This window comes from Coniosporium apollinis (genome assembly GCF_000281105.1).
Source record: "Coniosporium apollinis CBS 100218 chromosome Unknown supercont1.12, whole genome shotgun sequence".
NCBI lineage: Eukaryota > Fungi > Ascomycota > Dothideomycetes > Coniosporium > Coniosporium apollinis.
In genome coordinates this window covers 245,083-263,779 of record NW_006913274.1, presented here as the reverse complement: position 1 = coordinate 263,779, position 18,697 = coordinate 245,083, and the positions used below count along the sequence as shown (strand labels likewise).

The 18,697-nt window shown below is 54.2% G+C and overlaps 5 protein-coding genes across 5 annotated transcripts; 1 reads left to right on the top strand and 4 right to left on the bottom strand.

The window, feature by feature from the left end:
- Positions 1–85: 85 nt before the first annotated feature.
- Positions 86–814, bottom strand: W97_03039 (uncharacterized protein; the record flags this gene model as incomplete). The annotated part of the gene is made up of 1 exon (XM_007780938.1): positions 86–814. One exon carries the CDS (start codon positions 812–814, stop codon positions 86–88), a length of 729 nt encoding a protein of 242 aa, XP_007779128.1.
- A 454-nt stretch (positions 815–1,268) lies between these two features.
- W97_03038 (uncharacterized protein) lies at positions 1,269–3,425 on the top strand (the record flags this gene model as incomplete). Its single annotated transcript, XM_007780937.1, has 2 exons — positions 1,269–1,401; positions 2,041–3,425. The coding sequence occupies 2 exons, from the start codon at positions 1,269–1,271 to the stop codon at positions 3,423–3,425; spliced, it is 1,518 nt and encodes a 505-aa protein (XP_007779127.1).
- Positions 3,426–5,325: 1,900 nt separating this feature from the next.
- On the bottom strand, positions 5,326–6,883 carry W97_03037 (CMGC/SRPK protein kinase; the record flags this gene model as incomplete). Its single annotated transcript, XM_007780936.1, has 2 exons — positions 5,326–6,245; positions 6,301–6,883. 2 exons carry the CDS (start codon positions 6,881–6,883, stop codon positions 5,326–5,328), a joined length of 1,503 nt encoding a protein of 500 aa, XP_007779126.1.
- A 1,060-nt stretch (positions 6,884–7,943) lies between these two features.
- W97_03036 (uncharacterized protein) lies at positions 7,944–9,074 on the bottom strand (the record flags this gene model as incomplete). The annotated part of the gene is made up of 3 exons (XM_007780935.1): positions 7,944–8,137; positions 8,201–8,866; positions 8,993–9,074. 3 exons carry the CDS (start codon positions 9,072–9,074, stop codon positions 7,944–7,946), a joined length of 942 nt encoding a protein of 313 aa, XP_007779125.1.
- Positions 9,075–9,926: 852 nt separating this feature from the next.
- W97_03035 (uncharacterized protein) lies at positions 9,927–12,014 on the bottom strand (the record flags this gene model as incomplete). Its single annotated transcript, XM_007780934.1, has 4 exons — positions 9,927–11,259; positions 11,309–11,441; positions 11,493–11,684; positions 11,738–12,014. The coding sequence occupies 4 exons, from the start codon at positions 12,012–12,014 to the stop codon at positions 9,927–9,929; spliced, it is 1,935 nt and encodes a 644-aa protein (XP_007779124.1).
- Positions 12,015–18,697: the final 6,683 nt, after the last annotated feature.

Below are 18,697 nucleotides of genomic sequence, written 5' to 3'. Positions count from 1 at the left end.
GCGTGAGAATCGAAACACAAGCCAGTGGGTACAGGTGACGAATACTGTATTGGCACTCGTGTTCCAATGTCAAAACGACGTTCTCTCAGGTGCGTCCTCTCTCAAGGTCCGCTATCATCTTCTCCGTGGTCTCTCTCTGTTCAGCCTGGTACACAGCGAACTGTCCTCCACTCATCCCACCAATCAACTCCATCACCTCGGCCAACAACTCCCTCGCCTCTCCCTGTCTTGAGGGCCCCTGTTTCCACATAGCCTTCGCAATGATCCTCCGCGATCCCAACGCTTGGGGGGAGTCCTTGCCCAGCCGTTCATCCAGCCAAAGCTTCACGGGCATTTCCGTCTCCTCTGCTTCGGCGTGTTTACCCTGCTCTGCAAGTAGACCAGATAAACTATGCAAATGCGAGAGATTCGTCCTGTCTTTCCTCCGATCCACCAACGAGCGGATCGTTTTCTCTGCCTCGGCGGATTGCCCTAACTGCCCTTGCATCGTGCACATACCTAACAGCAACTTATCCCAGGCCGCGTAGTCGACGTCGTAGAGCGTCTGTGGCGCGGCTGCGGCATCTCGAGAAAAGAGCTTCTCTTGGAGGAGTTGGAGGAGTAATTCTAACTTGCCGTCTTTACTGAGGGTACTGTCGAGAGGCAGTCGTGCGATCTCGTCTGCCGAGAAGCACTGCAGAAAGTTCCGGCCAACGACGAAGTCTAGGGGGTTCCAGAAGTCGTTGGCGGGAACGGGATATTCCCACGAGAAGTTTTTGGCTTCGCCGATGTTTTTGGAGTTTTGGGAGTAGCGGTAGCCAGTGGAAGATGCCATTTTCACGAGGTGAGAGCGGGAGCTCAATCGGTATAGACCAGGCTGGTCAACGTAGGCACTCTGCTATGCTAGAGGACGATAGTAAGGGTAAGAGTAAGGCGTCGTTGTCCTCAATTCCTGTTGAGGAAACAACCAGATGATTGTTTCGTTGGCTTGTCGGTGCTGACGGTTTGTTCGGTTGACCCACCGATTACCAGACAATGCCGTATAGTGCCCTCGAGATAACGAAAACAGGACAAGACGGCGGGCGATTCTTGGCTCTGAGAAGTCTGGTCTGGTAAGGGAATGTTTAAGTACTTGGAATCTTCTACTAGGCAGCAGAATATATTGCCGAAGTACTGAAACGAGTCACCCGCCTCCGCAAGGTGTGCCGCGTTTCCCCAACAACGCTTCATTATTGTTTCGGATCAGCATGCGAGGTCGGATAGGTCCCTAAGCCACTACTCGACTAACCATGCAGTTCCAGACTATGTCGTATTGGCAGCTGGGGGGAAGAAATATCGATAATCAGAAATGCGACTTCATGGTTAGATCCTCCATGCTCTCTAGGGTGCAGAATCTACGGCTGGTAGATTTGTACCGCCACGGTATGAAGCCTCTTGCGTCCAGATTGACTCCAAGTATAGGTACCGTCTGTGAGGTGTGATATTATTTAAAATTGTATGATCATTGCTCAATCAGAATTGTGACGACGAAGCGACATCCGAAACAAAACGACCCCACATCAGCCCATGTTCATGTTCAGTACATATATTTCGCCGGAATACCCCAGAGAGTCGCGGCTGTATTTTGTCTTGTTAGCGCTAAGCCTCTTCGGGCTAACATCACGACAAATCGATTTGATGTATCAAGATCGAGTCGCCACTTCAACTGCTACTTCTCTCGCTCTGAAACCTGTGAACGATTGGCGACAAGTGAGATGAGCGCCTGCAAGAGAGTGTCGAGCCTACTATTCACAGCAGTCCGAAACACGCATCAGAAGCCTTGCGTAAGAAAAGTTGCCGGGGGGGTTTGTAGATACAGCAGGACCCAGCCACACTCCACCTGGATCAAACGGACTTCTTCATGGCCACACAAATCACGAATCACGTCAAATGTGCTCCTTGCGGCAACCATAGCTGCCGCATCGATAGCCCTTGGAAGCCGGCCTGCATATGCAGAAGAACCATCCAGCTCAAATGAACCCAGACTCATAAGGCTTGCCGAAGTACACGCTCACGGCCTAGGTTCTGAGTCAATATGGGTCACAAAAGGAACCAATGTCTACGATATCACAGAATGGGTGCCGAGTCATCCAGGCGGAGAAGTGATTTTACGAGCGGCGGGCGGTAGCATCGACCCTTACTGGAAGATTTTTTCCATTCACCAGAAACAAGACGTCTATGACATATTGGAGCAATATCTCATCGGCACCATTGACCCAAAGGACCTAGTCGATGGTCAGGTCCCGAGTGAACATGTTCCCAACCCATTCGCCTCTGATCCCGAACGAGATCCCAGGCTGCGCGTGCACAGCGAACGGCCTTGCAATGCAGAGACCCCTGTATCAGAGCTGGGCACGTTCATCACTCCAAATGACGTCTTCTACGTGCGCAACCACCTCTGGGTCCCAGACTTGGGCAAGCCAGAAGACTACAGCCTGACAGTCGAGCTGTACGACGGTACGGAGAAGAAGTACACGCTGCAAGACCTGCGCGACAAGTTCCATGAGCACACCATCACCGCAACGCTCCAGTGCTCCGGCAACCGTCGCTCTCACATGACCGCCAACGCACGCATGACCAACGGACTCCAATGGGAAGTTGGTGCGATAGGGAACGCAGAATGGACGGGCGTCCGCCTACGCGACGTCCTAGCCGACGCCGGACACGCCGTCGACGACGTCCCCAAAGAAGTGAAACACGTCCAATTCTCCGCCGTCGAAGCCTACGGCGCCTCCATCCCCATCGCCAAAGCCGCAGACCGATTTGGCGACGTGCTACTCGCGTACAAGATGAATGGCGAAGCCCTCCCGCCGGACCACGGCTTCCCCCTGCGCGTCCTGGTACCAGGCAACGTCGCAGCCCGCAGCGTGAAGTGGGTCAACAAGATCACCCTCTCGGACGAGGAGTCGCCCTCGCAGTGGCAGCGGCGCGACTACAAGTGCTTCGGCCCGAACGAGGGGCCCAATCCGAACTGGGACGCTGCGCGCAGTATCCAGGAAATGCCGGTGCAGTCCGCCATCACCTCGCTGCGGCAGGTATCTTCGCACTCTCCGCAAGCGCGCAAGTGGATGCACGTCTATGGTCTAGAGGAGGATTCTGTGCTTCTGGAGGGCTATTCCTTCAGCGGCGGTGGCCGTGAGATCGTCCGCGTTGATATCAGCGCTGATGACGGCCGCTCGTGGCATCAGGCGGAGCTGCTAGAGGCCGAGACTAAGGGGAGCAAGGCGTGGGCGTGGAGGCGCTGGCGCTTCATCATTCCGAATAGTCAGGCGGGGAAGGTGTTTGTGGTCAAGGCGGTTGATGAGGCGTATAATACTCAGCCGGATAGCTATGAACCTCATTTCAACTTTAGGGGAAACTTGACGAGTGGGTGGCAGCGGGTGGAAAACAAGCCGATACCTAGCTAGCTAAGCTCGTTGCCGAAGTGCGTACTTTCGCTTCGTACACAGTTAACAGTCATTCGCAGCCATCTTTCCTGCTGTGCTGTTTGAGCCCCTGTCCGTGCAACTATAACCAGTGCGGTGTAATATCAGCTTTAGTTATAAGTGTACCGTCTGCAAATCATGTTGGCCAAGCTGGCGGAAAATGACTGGTATATTGTATCAACGACGAGTATCTGTTACATACGGCCGTAGATCAAAGAACACTGGGCATCCCATCCGATCTGCCACTACATTAGCTTTGAATCAGTAGATCAGTAGTTAGGTGGGTATATCTAGAAGATATCTGCAAGGCCGTTGTCGTTGCCTCTTATAGTGAGATGCTGCTTTAAGTGGGTGAGCTGGGTATGCTCACCCTTGCTCACCCGCTGCCTCACCTACTAGGTCAAGGGATACGCCCTTACCACCAAGGTATCTAGCCCCGCCTCGCGGCAAAATAACGAAGGATCTACCCAATAAGCATAAACAGCCAAAACAGACAGACCTACTTTTGTCGGCGGCTGATAAACAACAGAACAAGCTCCAAGAAATGATGTAAAACCCACTCGAAACAAGTAGTCACGTAAGTACCTAGAACAACTAAACAATGCTCCGTACTTAAATTCTAAAACTGCAACGACAGAATAACAAACACGGATCTCTATTCACTTGGTTGCCAGTCGTTTCCCCAAAGCATTAGCACGCTGTGGGCATTTGGCGAGCTCTATCCTCCGATGCTGTTTGTTACCTGCTTATAGCGTTAGGCGTATACGTGATTAGGAGCTAGGGGGCAAGGCATGCCCGGAAAAATAACTAGAGTCTCTTGCCTTAAATTATATGATATCTCAATTTAGAAGTCTCTGGTTGTCAGGTGACTCTCTTCTATTATCTTGGAGATGCTTTGTTCTTTCTCTTCCGGAACATTCAGCCGAGAACCCTGATCGTCTCTGGACCGCACGGCCGAATATCTGGTTGCCCGAAGATAAACTGCCTGGGTTCCGCACCTTCGTGAAATCTTTCTTCCTCGTAAACTCGCAAGCCCTTGACTACAGCGCTCAGCGAACGCCCGCTAACAGCCTAGCTCAGGATTGCACCACCCTGATCCATTCCCTCCTCCGCGCCCCCACGCTCTCCTTACCGACACCGTCCACCCTCAGCGGCACCCACTCGCACAACCACTTCCAGCTGCGTCTCCTACACTACCCCTCTCTCCCTTACGTGCTCTCACCTCAGGCCATAAGGTGCGCATAAGCGCCCACTCCGATTTCGGCACCCTGACGCTACTCTTCCAAGACGCGGTCGGGGGGCTCGAAATCGAGGATTCGCTCCGCCCGGGGGAATTTCGGAGTGTGGGACCGATCGATGGGACCGTGCTTGCCAACATAGGGGATTTGATGGACGGTGCGTCGGGTTGTGGCGCCGCTGGTGAGGATTGGCGAGGATGGAGCTGGTCAGGCGTGTGGTGGGGAAGATAAAGTCAAGGATAGTGGAGAGGCGATGTGTAAGGCGCAGTACTCGATCCCGTTCTTTACTACCACGGACAGCAAGGCGCTTATTGAGGCGTTGAGTGGATGTTGGGGCTAGGATAGGCCGAAGAAATATCAGGCCATGATGGCTGGGGAGTCTATCTAAATGAGGATGGCGGCGTTGTGTTGATGGTGCAGGAAGTGCATGAGATGAAGTAAGGTCCATGGAAAGGAAGCAGGTCCATGACCGAGAGAATGTTGAAAATACACTGGGATCTTTCCATCTCTTGCAGCTTCGGTACTAGGAACAACTGATCTGAGAGTTGGTGGTGGGACTACTGGACATTTGCAAGATAAGTGGTGTTGAGGAATGTCCCTTCCAGTTTTGTATCGGCCGTAAGAGTTACTATACAGATCTTTGATTAATCTCGGTCCAAATGACTCCCGTCAATCCTTCTACTGTAAAAAGCAGTCGTAAACCGTGGATGTTGAAGTATCTCTTCCGCCGATGGACGTTGCATCGGATCGTAAACAAGTATTCTGGATAATAAATCATGCAGGCTCGTGGCTTCCTCGAGCGAGATTTTAAGGAGGCCAGTGTAATCGTCTTCGTCATCTTTCTCCTCATTTTCTTCTCGGTCAAGTGAGTCTCCTTCCTCGATTGGAGGCGAACTGCCATCATGAAACCAAGGAGGATTCCAGAAAATCTTGTCGCGCTGTAAATCGGTTGTGGGCGATGGCTTCGCCTCGTCGGAGATGGACATTATGCGCTTCATCAGACTTCGTTCTTTTGGAAAAAAGGACAGTTCCACGCCATTCTGCTCTGACTGACTGTCGGTTTTTCGGATAGGCACACCATCATCGTCATAGCGCGTATGGCGCCACTTTTCGGGGAGCTCGCCGATGGTGTTGATCATCTCACCAATGGAGTCGGAGGGCGACCCAGTTCCCCAAACCTCAAATAGGTCGTAACCGGCCCGCATTCTGAATGTTGCGCAACCAAGAGCCCACACCTCTGAGCTCGAACTGGCATGCAACTCGAAAATAGCTTCTGGCGCCAAATACTTCGATGGAGTGCCGAGCATAGTGGTTGGAGGATCTAGTATGTGGAAAGACTGGTCAAAATCGATTATGCAGATCTTGTCTTCCATCATGGTTGGGTCAATATTGGATATGTCCGGCGTTTTAACCACGTAGCTCGGCGCTGACGGGGCCGTATGTTCACCGGAAATTCGTTTAAGAACATCAGTCTCAGGTTTGCCCAGCTGATCGTACACTTCCTCACCAGAAAAGTAGGCAAACTTGGAAGAGAGCCCGAAGAGTATATTTGCGCCCGTCAGATCTATACAGTAAGCTATTAGCCTTGAGCTCATGCGCTTCGAGCGCGATAGACTTACCTCCATGACATGTTCCCTGTGTATGCATGTAAGAAAGCCCTCGGGTAGTCTGTAAAGCGGCCCTTCGAGACACCTCGGGATGCAGCTTTCGATCCGTTCCAGACATCCGAGATATGCTCGACCCGAGTACAGATAATACAAGGCAAAGATGACGCCCATTTGGACCGTCTAGCCAAAAATGATTGAGCAGGGATGGGAAATGGTCGAGAATGATCGGGCCAGAGGAGTTGCCGGCCAGCTCTTGCAGAGTCTTCAGATCCTTGTAGTCATTGGAGCTATCAGCCGCTACTATCTTCAGCGCGACAATGCTGTCGGAGTGGTTGTCGCGAGCAAGCCAGACCGTTGAGAAGCCTCCAAGCCCCAGTTTGTGGATGATCCTATACTGTCCACTATTGTAGAGGTCGCCAAGATGGACTGGATGGAAGCCGTCCGGCTCGTATCTCTCAAGATCTTCAACTTCTTCGAAGCAGGATGGATAAAACTTCACATCCGGTCCTTCATCGAGCGAATCTTCATCCCGGAGCACTTCTTGAGATTCTTCATCCGCTGGTCTCTCACGCTCAGACTCTGAAAGACTATTCATTGGGGCAGCGAACATTCTCGAAAGAGCGGGGTCTGTGTGGAACCATTCCTAAAGATACGACAACGGCTAGGAAAGAGGTAAGGGAGGAAACACGATTGTGGAGATTGAAGATCAGCGTCCTTTGAGGGAATTGGCGAAGCCAACTAGCGAGCTGGTCGTTAGATTTCAGGTTGAAAGACGGCGCCAGAAGTTTAAGGGAAGCTACTCCACAAAGGGCTTTGTATTAGCAAGCAAGGTACTGTAAGCTGTTTACCAATCAAACCTACCACAGCGTTGCACGTAGCGTACTGTGACAGACTTTCAGGCAAAGCGCCGCCTATTGATACTCTCGCTTCCCGTATAATGAACAAGATCCGATGTTGATAGAGAATTCGGGAAATCGGACTACCAATCATGATATAATCAGTATAATGGAGGGAGAGTAGCTCCGCAATGATCGATACTAGCTCTATATCTTCTTACTTTGGAGTCCTCCCGCTCTTTCTTCTTGACGAGGAGACACATTTCTAGAGCAATAAACTCACCTATGCTCACCTCAGCAGGCTCAGCTCGCGTGAGCATAGGACGGCGACGCTCACCCGCTAGAACGGGAAAGGAGGCTGTACAAACGCTCGCAGATAACCGATTCGTAGGTGGGTAACCACTAGCGAATACCTACTGCTGTAAGTTTTTGTCCTGCGGGATTCCTGAGTTTTCTTTTTGACCTTCGTTCAAGGCTCTCTTAGACACACCTTTTAGTCGGCTCGAAGCACTGGTAATACAGCGACGACTGTAAGTCGGGAGGTTGAGGACTTGCGGAACGCTTCAAACTGCTTTCAACACACTCACGAGGCCGAAATTTGTCTCAGGATTTTTGGAGACAATGAGTAGATTACGTAGGTCTGTTGAGGAAACCGTCTTAGATTGACTTTGATACTTGATCCTAATATTAGTTACGAGTAAATATAGCGAGCGATACAGCGCTTATATTCCACGTAAGGTAGCAGGGTATAGTCATAGGTCTTTTCAACCAGGGAAACAACCATCAAGCTGTGGCTCGGGCGTCTGGATGTGCATTTACCTAGTAGGTGCCAGGCATCATGCTCAGCCTTCCTCCATCCGTGACCTGCACGTTACCGTTAACGTACGCGCCGCTCTTGCCCACAAGGTACAAGATGACGCCCGCCATATCACCGAAGTCGCCCTTACGGCCCGCGGGGACTTCATTGACAGGGTACACATCCTTTGAACCAGCCGTCATATCCGATGGATACACTGCATCACAAAAACCAGTCAGCATCGCAGCCGGCACACCCAACCCAGCACGGAGCAACTCACCCCCCGGAGCAATGACGTTACTCCTAATCCCCCACGGCGCCAACAGCGTCGCGAGCGTCTTCCCCAACATCACCGCGCCAGCCTTTGATGCCGTATACGCCAGCCCAGCGGTGACATGCCTATTAAACCCACTGATACTCGCCACCGTGACAATCTGGCTACTCCTCTCATCCTCCTCGTCCACTCCAGCTTTCTCACCCTCCTCCCGCTGCCTCTTCCTCGTCTCCCCCAACCCCACCTTCCCACCCTCCCACCCCCGCCTCACGTTCCCCTTGTCCAACAAGCCCAAGAACGCCGCGCTCGCCCCCACAACAGCCGTCGTGTTCACCGCGAACGTGTCAGCCCACCCGCCGTCCTCGACCCCGAGCAGCATGGTCTTCTGAAGCTCTTCGACCGTCTGCGCGGAGTAGATATCGCGCTGCAGCGGGCCGAGGGTGCCGGCGTTGTTGATCAGGACATCTAGGTAGCCCGTGTCACGCTCGATGTGCGCGACGGCCGCGGCGAGGGAGGAGGGGGACGTGACGTCGCATTCGAGCGGGATGACCGTGGTCTGGGAGGTAGAGAGGGATTGGGCGGCGGTCGTTAGGACGGAGAGGCGCCGGCCGAGGAGGTAGATCTTTTGGGCGGAGGTTTGGGCGAGGGCGCTTGCGAGGGCGAGGCCGATGCCTGGGATTTGCGAGGGGCGCGGTCAGCGTCTGCTGTGTTGGATGGGGGACGTCTGGAACTGGAGGGGCTGAGGCATGGAGCGGGCTGCAGTGATGCACGTTTGTGCTGCAGTACATGATTACATACCACTGCCGCCGCCGGTGATGGCTATCACCAGGCCTTTAGCGGAGAACAGGTCATTGGGGTTGATGGTGCGAGAGGTGTCCATCTTGGGCCGATTTAGGGAAGTGCAGCAGGTGCAAGTAAAATGCTCTCTGCTTTTTTTATCCAAGGTTTGCAGTGGGTCACATCACGGCAAATCGGCACAGGGCATGAGATATCCGAGTCCGCAGATGAAGAGAGACTAAAAGACTTTTGTTTTCCCTCATTATCGTAGCCCATTGAATCAATAACCGTCCAGCCACATGCTTGCTCCGAAAAGTTACCCTAGACCAGCGCTTAAAGCTCGCAGGATGCCGTGATATTCATCTCTGCGTCTGCAACGTGGTTCACTACCAAGAAAACAGTACCCGCAGCCAAGGAAGTCAGATCCGTCCCCGTTACCCTGTTCTTTACCCAGGAGCTGACCCGGTGACGGTGACCTCGCTCTACCGCCAGCCAGAAGTTACAGAAGAAAAGATCGATGGAGTCATGTTCGCCGGGTGCGTATTCCCTTCGGCGTTGCGCAAGCATGAAAGGAAATCCGTGTGGAAAGTACAGGTGGCGTCCCCCGCTTGCTCTGCTATGTCGACACAAGGAGAGGGGTCGTAATCGTGAGAATGCAACCGAGCATGAAATTCGTGATGGTCGTTAGATGCCGCGAAGATAACCAGAAAACAGCGTGAATGCAAAGGAAAGGTCTTGAAGTGATGAGCACAGCCGTGGGATGCTTCGAAGCCACAGAGCGGAGCAACGCAGAATGGAGAATGCACCATACAGTGATGCACTGTCTTGTCCTAGGAGTAATGCACAAAGTCGGCTGAAAGCGTTTGCTCAAAGCCGTAGAGCCACGTAATCGATTGAGACGCCATCTGCGTCGTCATCGTAGGGTTTGCAATCACTTCGTAATGACTGCATTACATCATCTCCTTCTTTGGGAGATGGTGGACCTCGTTCGATTGAGCACATTGGGATCGGCTCCACCTACAGCTCCACCGACGCTGCTCTCTGTAATGGTCTTTCGTCGCTTGATGCCTTCGACGCCGTTCTCGCCGGAATTGCGACTAGCAGGCCGCCCGTAGGGGTCCGGCTCGTCGTCGTCGTCGCGACCGCGCTTGTTCGAGGGCGTCGCGCCGTTGCTTGCCGCGTATGACTGGCTTGGGTAACCTGAGGTTGAATATCCATCAGCACCGACATTGCCGTTCGGTGCAGAACCACGGGTATCGCTCATGACGCTATACAAGTTGCTCGCTGAAGACTGCCCCCTTTGCGGGGTGCTGTATCCGCTAGCCCATTGCTGCGCGGTTCCTGCCGTGCGGGGAGTTGCACGACCGGATCCGTTTTGATGTGAGGGTGAACCGGTCATCTCAGGAGATAGGTGCGAGTGCTCACCGTGACTAGTGTTGTAGCTGTAAACACCACGATTGGCGCTGTATGGAGCGCTAGTATGCGTGTATTCATTGTCGTGCTCGTGTTCTGCCTCCTCTTCGCCGGTGCTGTGCGCTCCATGCTCTGATCCGTGATTTAGTAGGCCCTCGTGAGGCTTCGAATCTGGGGGTTGCTCGGATTCAACACCCGATCTTGAAGGTGGTGCCATCTCAGTCTTCGGATACGGAGCCGGCTGTAAAGGCTGACCGTACCGGATTTGTTGCTGTGCGGTATATTGGCTTTGCTGAGCTGCTGGTGCGCTATACATCTGCCGCGAGCTGTCGTAGCCCTGAGGTGTTTGGTATTGCTGTATGCCTTGAAGGCTGCCTGGTGGCGTGCTTGCTGGCGTTGTAGGCACAGATCGAGCGTTGCTCAATCCAGTATCAATTGATAGAGGCGCTCCGCTTTGCATGCTTGAGCCGCCCCATTCGTAGGAACCGCCAGAATTCCCCATGCCCATAACGCTCGAAGCACTCGTAGGAGGAGTTGGAAAGGTGTGCGCTCTATCTAGCCCCGGTCGCCCGGCGGCGGGATGCGGCGCGATAGAGTGCGGCGGCTGGGTCATATGGGCTCCGATCGGATTGCTCAGCGAATGATGATGATGAAGGGACGGCGCTTGCGAGCTTTGTGGACCCGTCAGATAACGCTGTTGCTGGTCTCTTCCGGTACGGTTCATAGCGGCCACGGCGCTCGCGTTACCCACGTTGGTCCGAGGTTGATTGGTAGGGTGGTAGAGTAGCGCGCCGATGTCGTGGACGAAGAGTGGGTACAACTGCTCCGTGATTTTCTCCTTGTTCGCAAAATCCAGTGCGCGTTCGAAAGGAATCCTAGCCAAATCAGTGTGGCTCAGCCATTACTGGATTGTAAGGGGCATACCAGACGCCCTTCAAGTGCATGGGGCCGATCTTCACGACATGCCGTGTTTTCTCGCTTTTTAGAATCCCATCCCGACGGCCCCTTGTCATTCCTGCCACATTCAATAATTTTGTTCCGTTGATCATGTGATTGTCTGAAGATCTGTAAGTAAAAATTCCCCACACAGTTTTGAGTCATCTAGTACCTTCTCTCCGCGCAACGCAAACGCCTTTGGCTTCAACTTGGAAGCACAGACTGCCCTCGTCTTCCCATAACGTAGCGGTTACGCGAGGCTTCATACCAGGAGGAGCAATCTGTCCCGTCGTATCAAATGTATGTGTGGAGAAATTCTGAGATCCGGTGAGCGAAGAGGGGTTGGGAGCACCAGATGACATCGCTGCACGCAGGTGTTAGTACGTAAGAGTTTATGCTCATGCGGAGTTTGTTCACCTGGCAGTGGGAGCGACGGAGGAACCATGCCGTTGCTCATCGAACTCGAGGCAGGCATTCCCGCCGAAGGCCCGGACGCCATTCCGCTGCTGTAACCATATTGACTGTATGAGCCTTGTGCGGACGGGTAACTCTGGGGGCCGGGCTGAAGCAGCGGTGGCTGCTGTCCGGTGTAATAGTGCGCCAAACCTGAGGGTGGTCCAGACGAAGGCGCATGCCCAGGATTCGCAGACATGTGAGGGGGGTGAACATCGGCGTATGACTGCATGGCGTTCATGTTGCTGTATGAGTCGCCGCCGTAGGCGTAGCCCTGGACCGTGTGATGGTGGCTGTATGGTAACTCCTGCTGCGAATGGGCATTCAACCCGTGGTTTGCCTTCAAATTTTGTGGTATCTGCTGCGGTGAAGGCGTCTTGAATCCCGCGGTGTGCCCGTTCACTGAGGATGAGTAGGAGGTGATGGAGCTAGCGCTACCTAGATTCACAGAACCACCACTGAAGGACCCACCCCGAGGCGACGGCGAGTTCGATGAGCTCGCTTGAGCTTGCAACTGAGGTAAGCCAGGCAATCGCTCACTCGATGCAACCGACCTTGGTATGAAGTGGGAGCTGTACCACGATGCTTCAGCGGGGCCTCGGGAGTGGACCTGGGAGATCGATGGCAGCTCCAGCTTTCCGGTATTGGCGGGTGTTCGACTAGTGGAGGGCTCCTGGTGATTCACCACCCGATTCTCTAGATCTTAACAGAGGATACTCGCGCCTCGAGTCAACGTGCTAGACTGCCGAAACTAAGAATAACAGAGGGCGCGGTTGTCGGCGCTTTACAGAGTAGATTGCAGGATCTGCGCAGGTATCCGATGGGAGCGGAGCTGGATGTTTGGTTTTCCTGGATCCAGTGACAAGGCGAATCGGGCCTGGTTTGTAGGCTGCCTCGGATGTTTGCTCGTCGCGTAGGCAAACAAGCGGTCGACACACTTGAGGATCTTCAACCACCCAATTGCGGAAGATCGCTTGCTTTGGCAGCGCCTGCGAGTTTCGACTTGGCAGACTCCTCGTGGTGGTACGGCTGGGTAGCACGGTGCCGAGGAATCTGTTCAGAGCGGATGGAAGTGGAATGCGGCGCGGGCTTCGGTTGGGGATGCGGAGTGAAAGGAACGCGGCACAGATGCTGAAATGCAGACTTCACGTCGTAAGTTCGTCGCAGGTCGTGAAAATAGGGAAGCCAGATGCTTTTTTGATCGCGCGTCGTCCTCAATGAATGCAATTGACCGTATCAGAGCGGATCTCCGTAGATGAAACAACAACGGAGCTGCTTCGGCCTGCACGGTCCAGAATAGTCAATGACGGGTAGCTGCGAGATCTACGATAACAGATCGTGTCAAAGTCGTCACTCGTCGTAATTCGTAAGTTGTCGCGGTGATGCTGAGGATCTCCGGGCTCAGGACATGCAATCTGGGGCGAGGGCGCGTATCAGCTACGGTCCACGTGCGGTGCCACTTGAGCAATGAGGATGGAAGAAGCACCAGAACAACGTCAATCTCTACTGGATAATGCTGCGACACAAAAGAGAATGGACACGCCGGAGCAGTGGGGGACGGCGGAGGTTTAGAAGCGGAGGAGGTTGGGATGCCAGCTAGCGCGGAATTCCGAGGGCGCCAACGGGCTAGAGATAGGTAGATAGGCGTTGGCGGGAAGATTCTGAGGCCGGGTCCGTCCAAACAGAAAACAAAAACGCGACTGGAGGCCTGGCGAGAGTCTCGTGGACGCGGATGGTAACGAGCGAGGGGCGGCTGTCTGAGCAAGGCGACGAACAACCTCAGCAACAACGGACGGTGGAGAGCTCGACTGGAGAAGGCCTCTACTTCTGCAGCAGACGATTCTGTGCAGAGAGGCAAGCTGTCTGGGGCTACGCTAGCTTGACCGCTGCACGAACAAGCCGCGCTGCGCTATGCCGGGAACCGCAGATGGGGACCCTCCAAAAAGGTCTCAGAAGATGCGTGAGCAGCGGGCCGGCACGAACGCTCGCAAGGGATGCGTGCACAAACGGCCAGTAAGTCACAGGAGGAGGAGCGAAAACAGAGCAGCAAAAGGTTCGCCAGAGCAAGATGCAGATACCGCTGTACCTAAGCAGCGGGTGAAGATCTTCGGCCAGGCCGTGGATGCTCGCCCGCGCCCGCCCACAGGCCGCCAGACGCTGGATCTAGCGTCTATTCGGGCCTGGCGGGGAAGAGACGGGAGGGATGGCGTGCGGACGGTTTGATGCAGGCGAGCGCTGGGATGCACGCGAACTCCAAGCTTGGAAGCGAGAGAGCTGTCTCGAAAACGTCAGGTCCGTCAACCGGAGAGCCTCTCGAGCTGTCGGCTCGTGATTTGGCAGGGGGTAGCCAGAGCACGCTGGCGCTGGCATCGTCCAGGCCCTGCACTGGCCAAACGGGCGGCAGATGAGAGAGGCAGGGTTTCCGATAGGGAGACCTGCTCAGATGTGGCTGCTCAACCGGTCGCCTCCCCCGGAGACATCAGTCAAAGACAGCTGTTAACCACCCCAGGGTCGGCTGGGCTACCTAAAAATCGCAAAGCGGAGAAATACTCCACTAGGGCTTTGCTAGGTTGATCAAAAACTCAACCTGGCACCTAAGGTCATTCAATTCAAGGAACACCTTGTATGGAGGTAACCCCGCCGTCAACCTACTTACTTTCCACGCTGAGTAAGATAAAAGGCCTTCTGGATCACATTTTATGATAGTGGGAAAAGGCCGGCGTCCTGGCGCAACCTCGCCTGAACCTTCTTGCTCGCCAGCGACGCTTCCCTCGTTCCCTTGCTGCGAGAAGACGAAGGGCGCGGAGAGGAGACACAAAGTGGGTCTTGTTTTTCCGGAAGGGCTAACTAGTGAGAGACCGGGAAGCTCTGAAAGTCCGAAACCCCTCCCCAGGACTCCTTGTCATCGGCCATGGGGTGCGCTGAGGCAGCGAGGACTGGCCCTGGCAGAGGCCACAATAATTGCAATATCTGCTGGGTGTCACGGCTCTACAATAGCCGCCCAGGCCATCTTGATAGCAACGGTTGCGGCACAGCTGGAAAGCAATGCTCGACATCTCTGCATCGCCAGCATCGGCTGTTGGCAAGTCGTGCTCCAATAGCCAGACTAGAGCCTTCCGAAGCGGGCTAGACTGGCGCTCGTGTCGGGCGAGCGGTCCTGGAAACGCAAATCATCAATGGACTCGACTGGGATACCTCCCTGCGAGAACAGTGGTGAACGAACGGGCTGGCCGCACAGGCATCTTCGAGTCTTGGAGTCTTGGTGATTTCCTTGATGTGAGCCGCTGATGGTTGGTCTGAGTTGAACGGTCCGAGCGTCAGCTCCGGAAAGTCGGGGGCCCAAGGGCGAGCCTTTCGAGCGCCCAGCGTGGCTTCCTATCGTCCAACAAAACAAGATGCTTCCTGATCTGGCCAGATGAGGCACCAAAGCCAACTGGTGTTACGTGGAGAGTCGACAGCGACACGGGTACTCGTGCTACCAACCCTCATGCGCCCAGAGCAAGAGACATTGAGGATAGCTGGGAGAAATCCGGCATCGCGGGAACGGCGCCGGTGGGGGAACGAATGGCCAGCGATCTGTGCTACAGTCCTGCGTTGCCCGTGTGCTGGCCGGCAATGAGTGGATGGAGTAGTGTTCATGCGATGAAAGCCACCTCTTCATGGTACCGGTAATCTTCGGAGAGTGCACAGAAGTGACATCTTTATCCGGGCCTGTCTCCCCATCGTGCGTTCCAGTACCGTGGAATGGCAAAGAATACAGACAGGGCTCACATCCGCTCGACTGTGGATTCGAGGTCTCCAAGCTGGCCCTGTCGATATCAACGTGTGCGATGCTCCAGTTCCTCTTCAGGTTACAATCAGTGCCAGGAACGTGCCGATAACGCTAGCAAAGATCCAAATATTTGGTGTAGCTCACGGTGGCTGCACGTGCCAAGGGCGCATGCTCGTCAGCAAGTCGACCGCGGCGCTTTCATCGATATCGACAGCCGCGCGTTCTCAGCAAGCCAATTTTGGCGGCTGGTAAGGGGACTTTCTCCGCCTATCAGCTCATCCTCGCGAGCAGCTTTCTACTAATCACGCCTTCGTACTCCTATAGACCCGTCTCCAAATTCCCGGCTGAGGATACCGGTATCAAAACGTGAAACACCGGTCTCCAGCCACCCGCTTACGAAGCCGCTATCTCTTTCCTCGGGTCTTGGACGTCGTGTGCGACTCCCACATCCCCTAATAGAGCAAAGCGTGTTGAAAGCATGCAGTCCGTGTAGCGTGGGCTTGAGCTTTCGATGTAGTCAAGTTGCACCAGCGAGGGTCCAAAACACGAAACCACTTGCCTGTGGAGGATGGTGGCACTAGAACGGTCCTCCATGACGACCTAGAGGGGTCTCTCAATGATAGGATACTTGACATCCTGCAAGGGGAAATGAGGCTACGAGAACAAGAGGAGACTCCAGATGTGAGAACACCTAGCGACCGGAGTCCTCAGGACAGAGGAAGAACGGGAGATCAGTTGCCCCAGCAGCACGATCAGCAAGAGCAGTGGAGATGTTGTCTGCATTGTCCTCGATTTTCACGTCCTCACGTTGAAAATAATCCCGCATTCGAGAAAACAGACAGATATTGAAGTGCGGCACAGAGACACTCTACCGCCAAGTAACCGAGATATCAAGATCCAGTGATCAGCGAACCCACATGCCAAGTATCTCCGTTGTGTCAACGCCTTTGGAGCCCACTGCGCCTCAGAGTCATAACAGCAACTATCACCCATCAGCAAAAATACGCTGCTCGAAGACTTGATATCTGGCTCACTCGAAGACCAAGGAAAGCTCGCCCTAAACTCGGACGTCTGATATGGGAGTTACCACTGGTCTGCAGCCCAGCCTGGAGCTGGGGACCGGTGCGAACAAGCACCTCCAACCGCAAGGCTCATGCACAGGGCTGCGATCCCGCAATGCCGACAGCCCATCATCCAGCCACCAAAATCCGATTCGTCATGTTTCACCTGCACATACCCGCGCTGCATATGCGTGTGATGCCTGCGGTATCCCTGCTCAACGGATCACCCAGACCGTTCGTAGTCAACGCCGTCAAAACTCCGGAAACGGCTCGGCTTCTGCTGCTTCCTTGAGCCGTGACCTGCGCTCAAAGAAAAATCTCGTGAGCTGCTTCAAGATGGCCGATTCATCGACGCCATGAGATAGCCGGGTTCACGTGGCCCAATGCGCGACTCCCGTGGATCCTCCTGTTCAAGCATCTGCGATCTGATCAGCCGTCAAAGCCATTCCATCAAGGCCAACTGCCGTCCAATCGACGCCGGCCACGTCGAAACCGAGGCCCAAGCGCTGTCGGGGCGAGATAGGACAGGCCACCGCCTGCAGCTTTCGGCATCGCTGTGCAACACAGATTAACGGCCATCCTCCCTCACACCCTGCTTAACCCAAACCAGCCGCCAGGCAGACTATCATGGCTTGCTATTGGCTCAGAATCACAATGGCTGAACGCTGTTCCGATTTTCGCAAGGAGGGGGAAACGCCTCGCCAACAATCCGCCCTCTCGTACCACCACCTGAGCACGATTTAATTACCTAGCGGGGATTGTACGAGTAACATTCAGTCGATGCTGATATTGTCGACGGCCTCTCTTGCCAGCCAGATCACTTCGTCACTGTCTCCCGCCTTCGTCATTCCGTTTCGCTGCCTCACCGCCGTTCTATCTAAAAGCTTGGCTCCCCACAGTCGAAAACCTCCATTGCTTGCCATTCGCTGTTGCAGGGGCTCGTGCCCGCTGGACATGGCTCCGCCCGTGACTTCTGCTCCGCGAGAAGCCTTCCCGCTCAACAAAAGCAAGGAAATGACTCAGCTGAGCTAAGAAGGGGCCGCAAAGACGGGTGTGTTTTTCCCGCTATCTTGGCCGGTAAAACCTGCAAGAGGGAGCAGATCGACGTATCGACGATTACGAGGCTGCCCGATGAACCCTGTCGTTGACAACGGTGGTTCGCGACGACCCCAAACAGCACCGCACCGGAGCCGCACTCGCTCCTGCGCCGCTCCAGCGCCGCTCCAATGCGCGCGACATACTTGCATTATGTGCGGCCCTCTTTTCCGCGTCCTGGCATCCTGCAATGCAGTCATGCGCAGATACCCGAACCTCAATATCAACGTCAAGTGAGATTTAGCGCTGTTTTCAAAATAAACATCCGCGGACTTCGTGATTATTATCTTCATAGTCTGAGGACAAGTCTTTTCCTGCCGCAGCTGACCCACTAGCATCTCTCATGGACCATTGTGAACTGCATCATTGCATCATGCAGGAGAGGGGGTGTGCGTGCGGATTTGTTTATCAACATTGAGAGAAACAATCTTCAGACAACCGAGCTGTTGCAACTGTGACCTTACCGCCGCTATTGCCCTTCAGTTCGCGTCAGATAGTCCAAACCTTGTGAGAGCCCGAGGTGTACGAAGGAGCCGGTATTTACTCAAGAAGCATCCGCTTGGCAGCGTACGGACAAACGGCATAACCACAAGGTGTAAACAGTTCATAAAGCTAAAACCGGTTCCTAGAAGCATCTACGAACACGTCAGGCTTCGAGTGTCTATCACACGAGTAATTACTGTTGGTTGTCAAGAGTAGCGAAGTGTCAGCAAGCAGATAACGCTTACTCGGTAAACACCGGCTCTTTCGTATTAAACCTCTATCTCTACAACCGGAAATCTCTAAGTCCTGCCTGTATTTCATGGGTCACCCCCGCTGTGTCAAAGACACTCAGGTTACGTGCTGTACGGCTGTCGAAAGCTACGGCGTCGGGTCGTCCCAAGAACTGTGACTCTCGAATTGCGGAACGTGTACTAGACAAGCTTCATGGGCCTATGATACTGTCGCGGAGTACTTGCAAGTTCGGCAGCCCGTCGTACATTCTCCATACTTGCC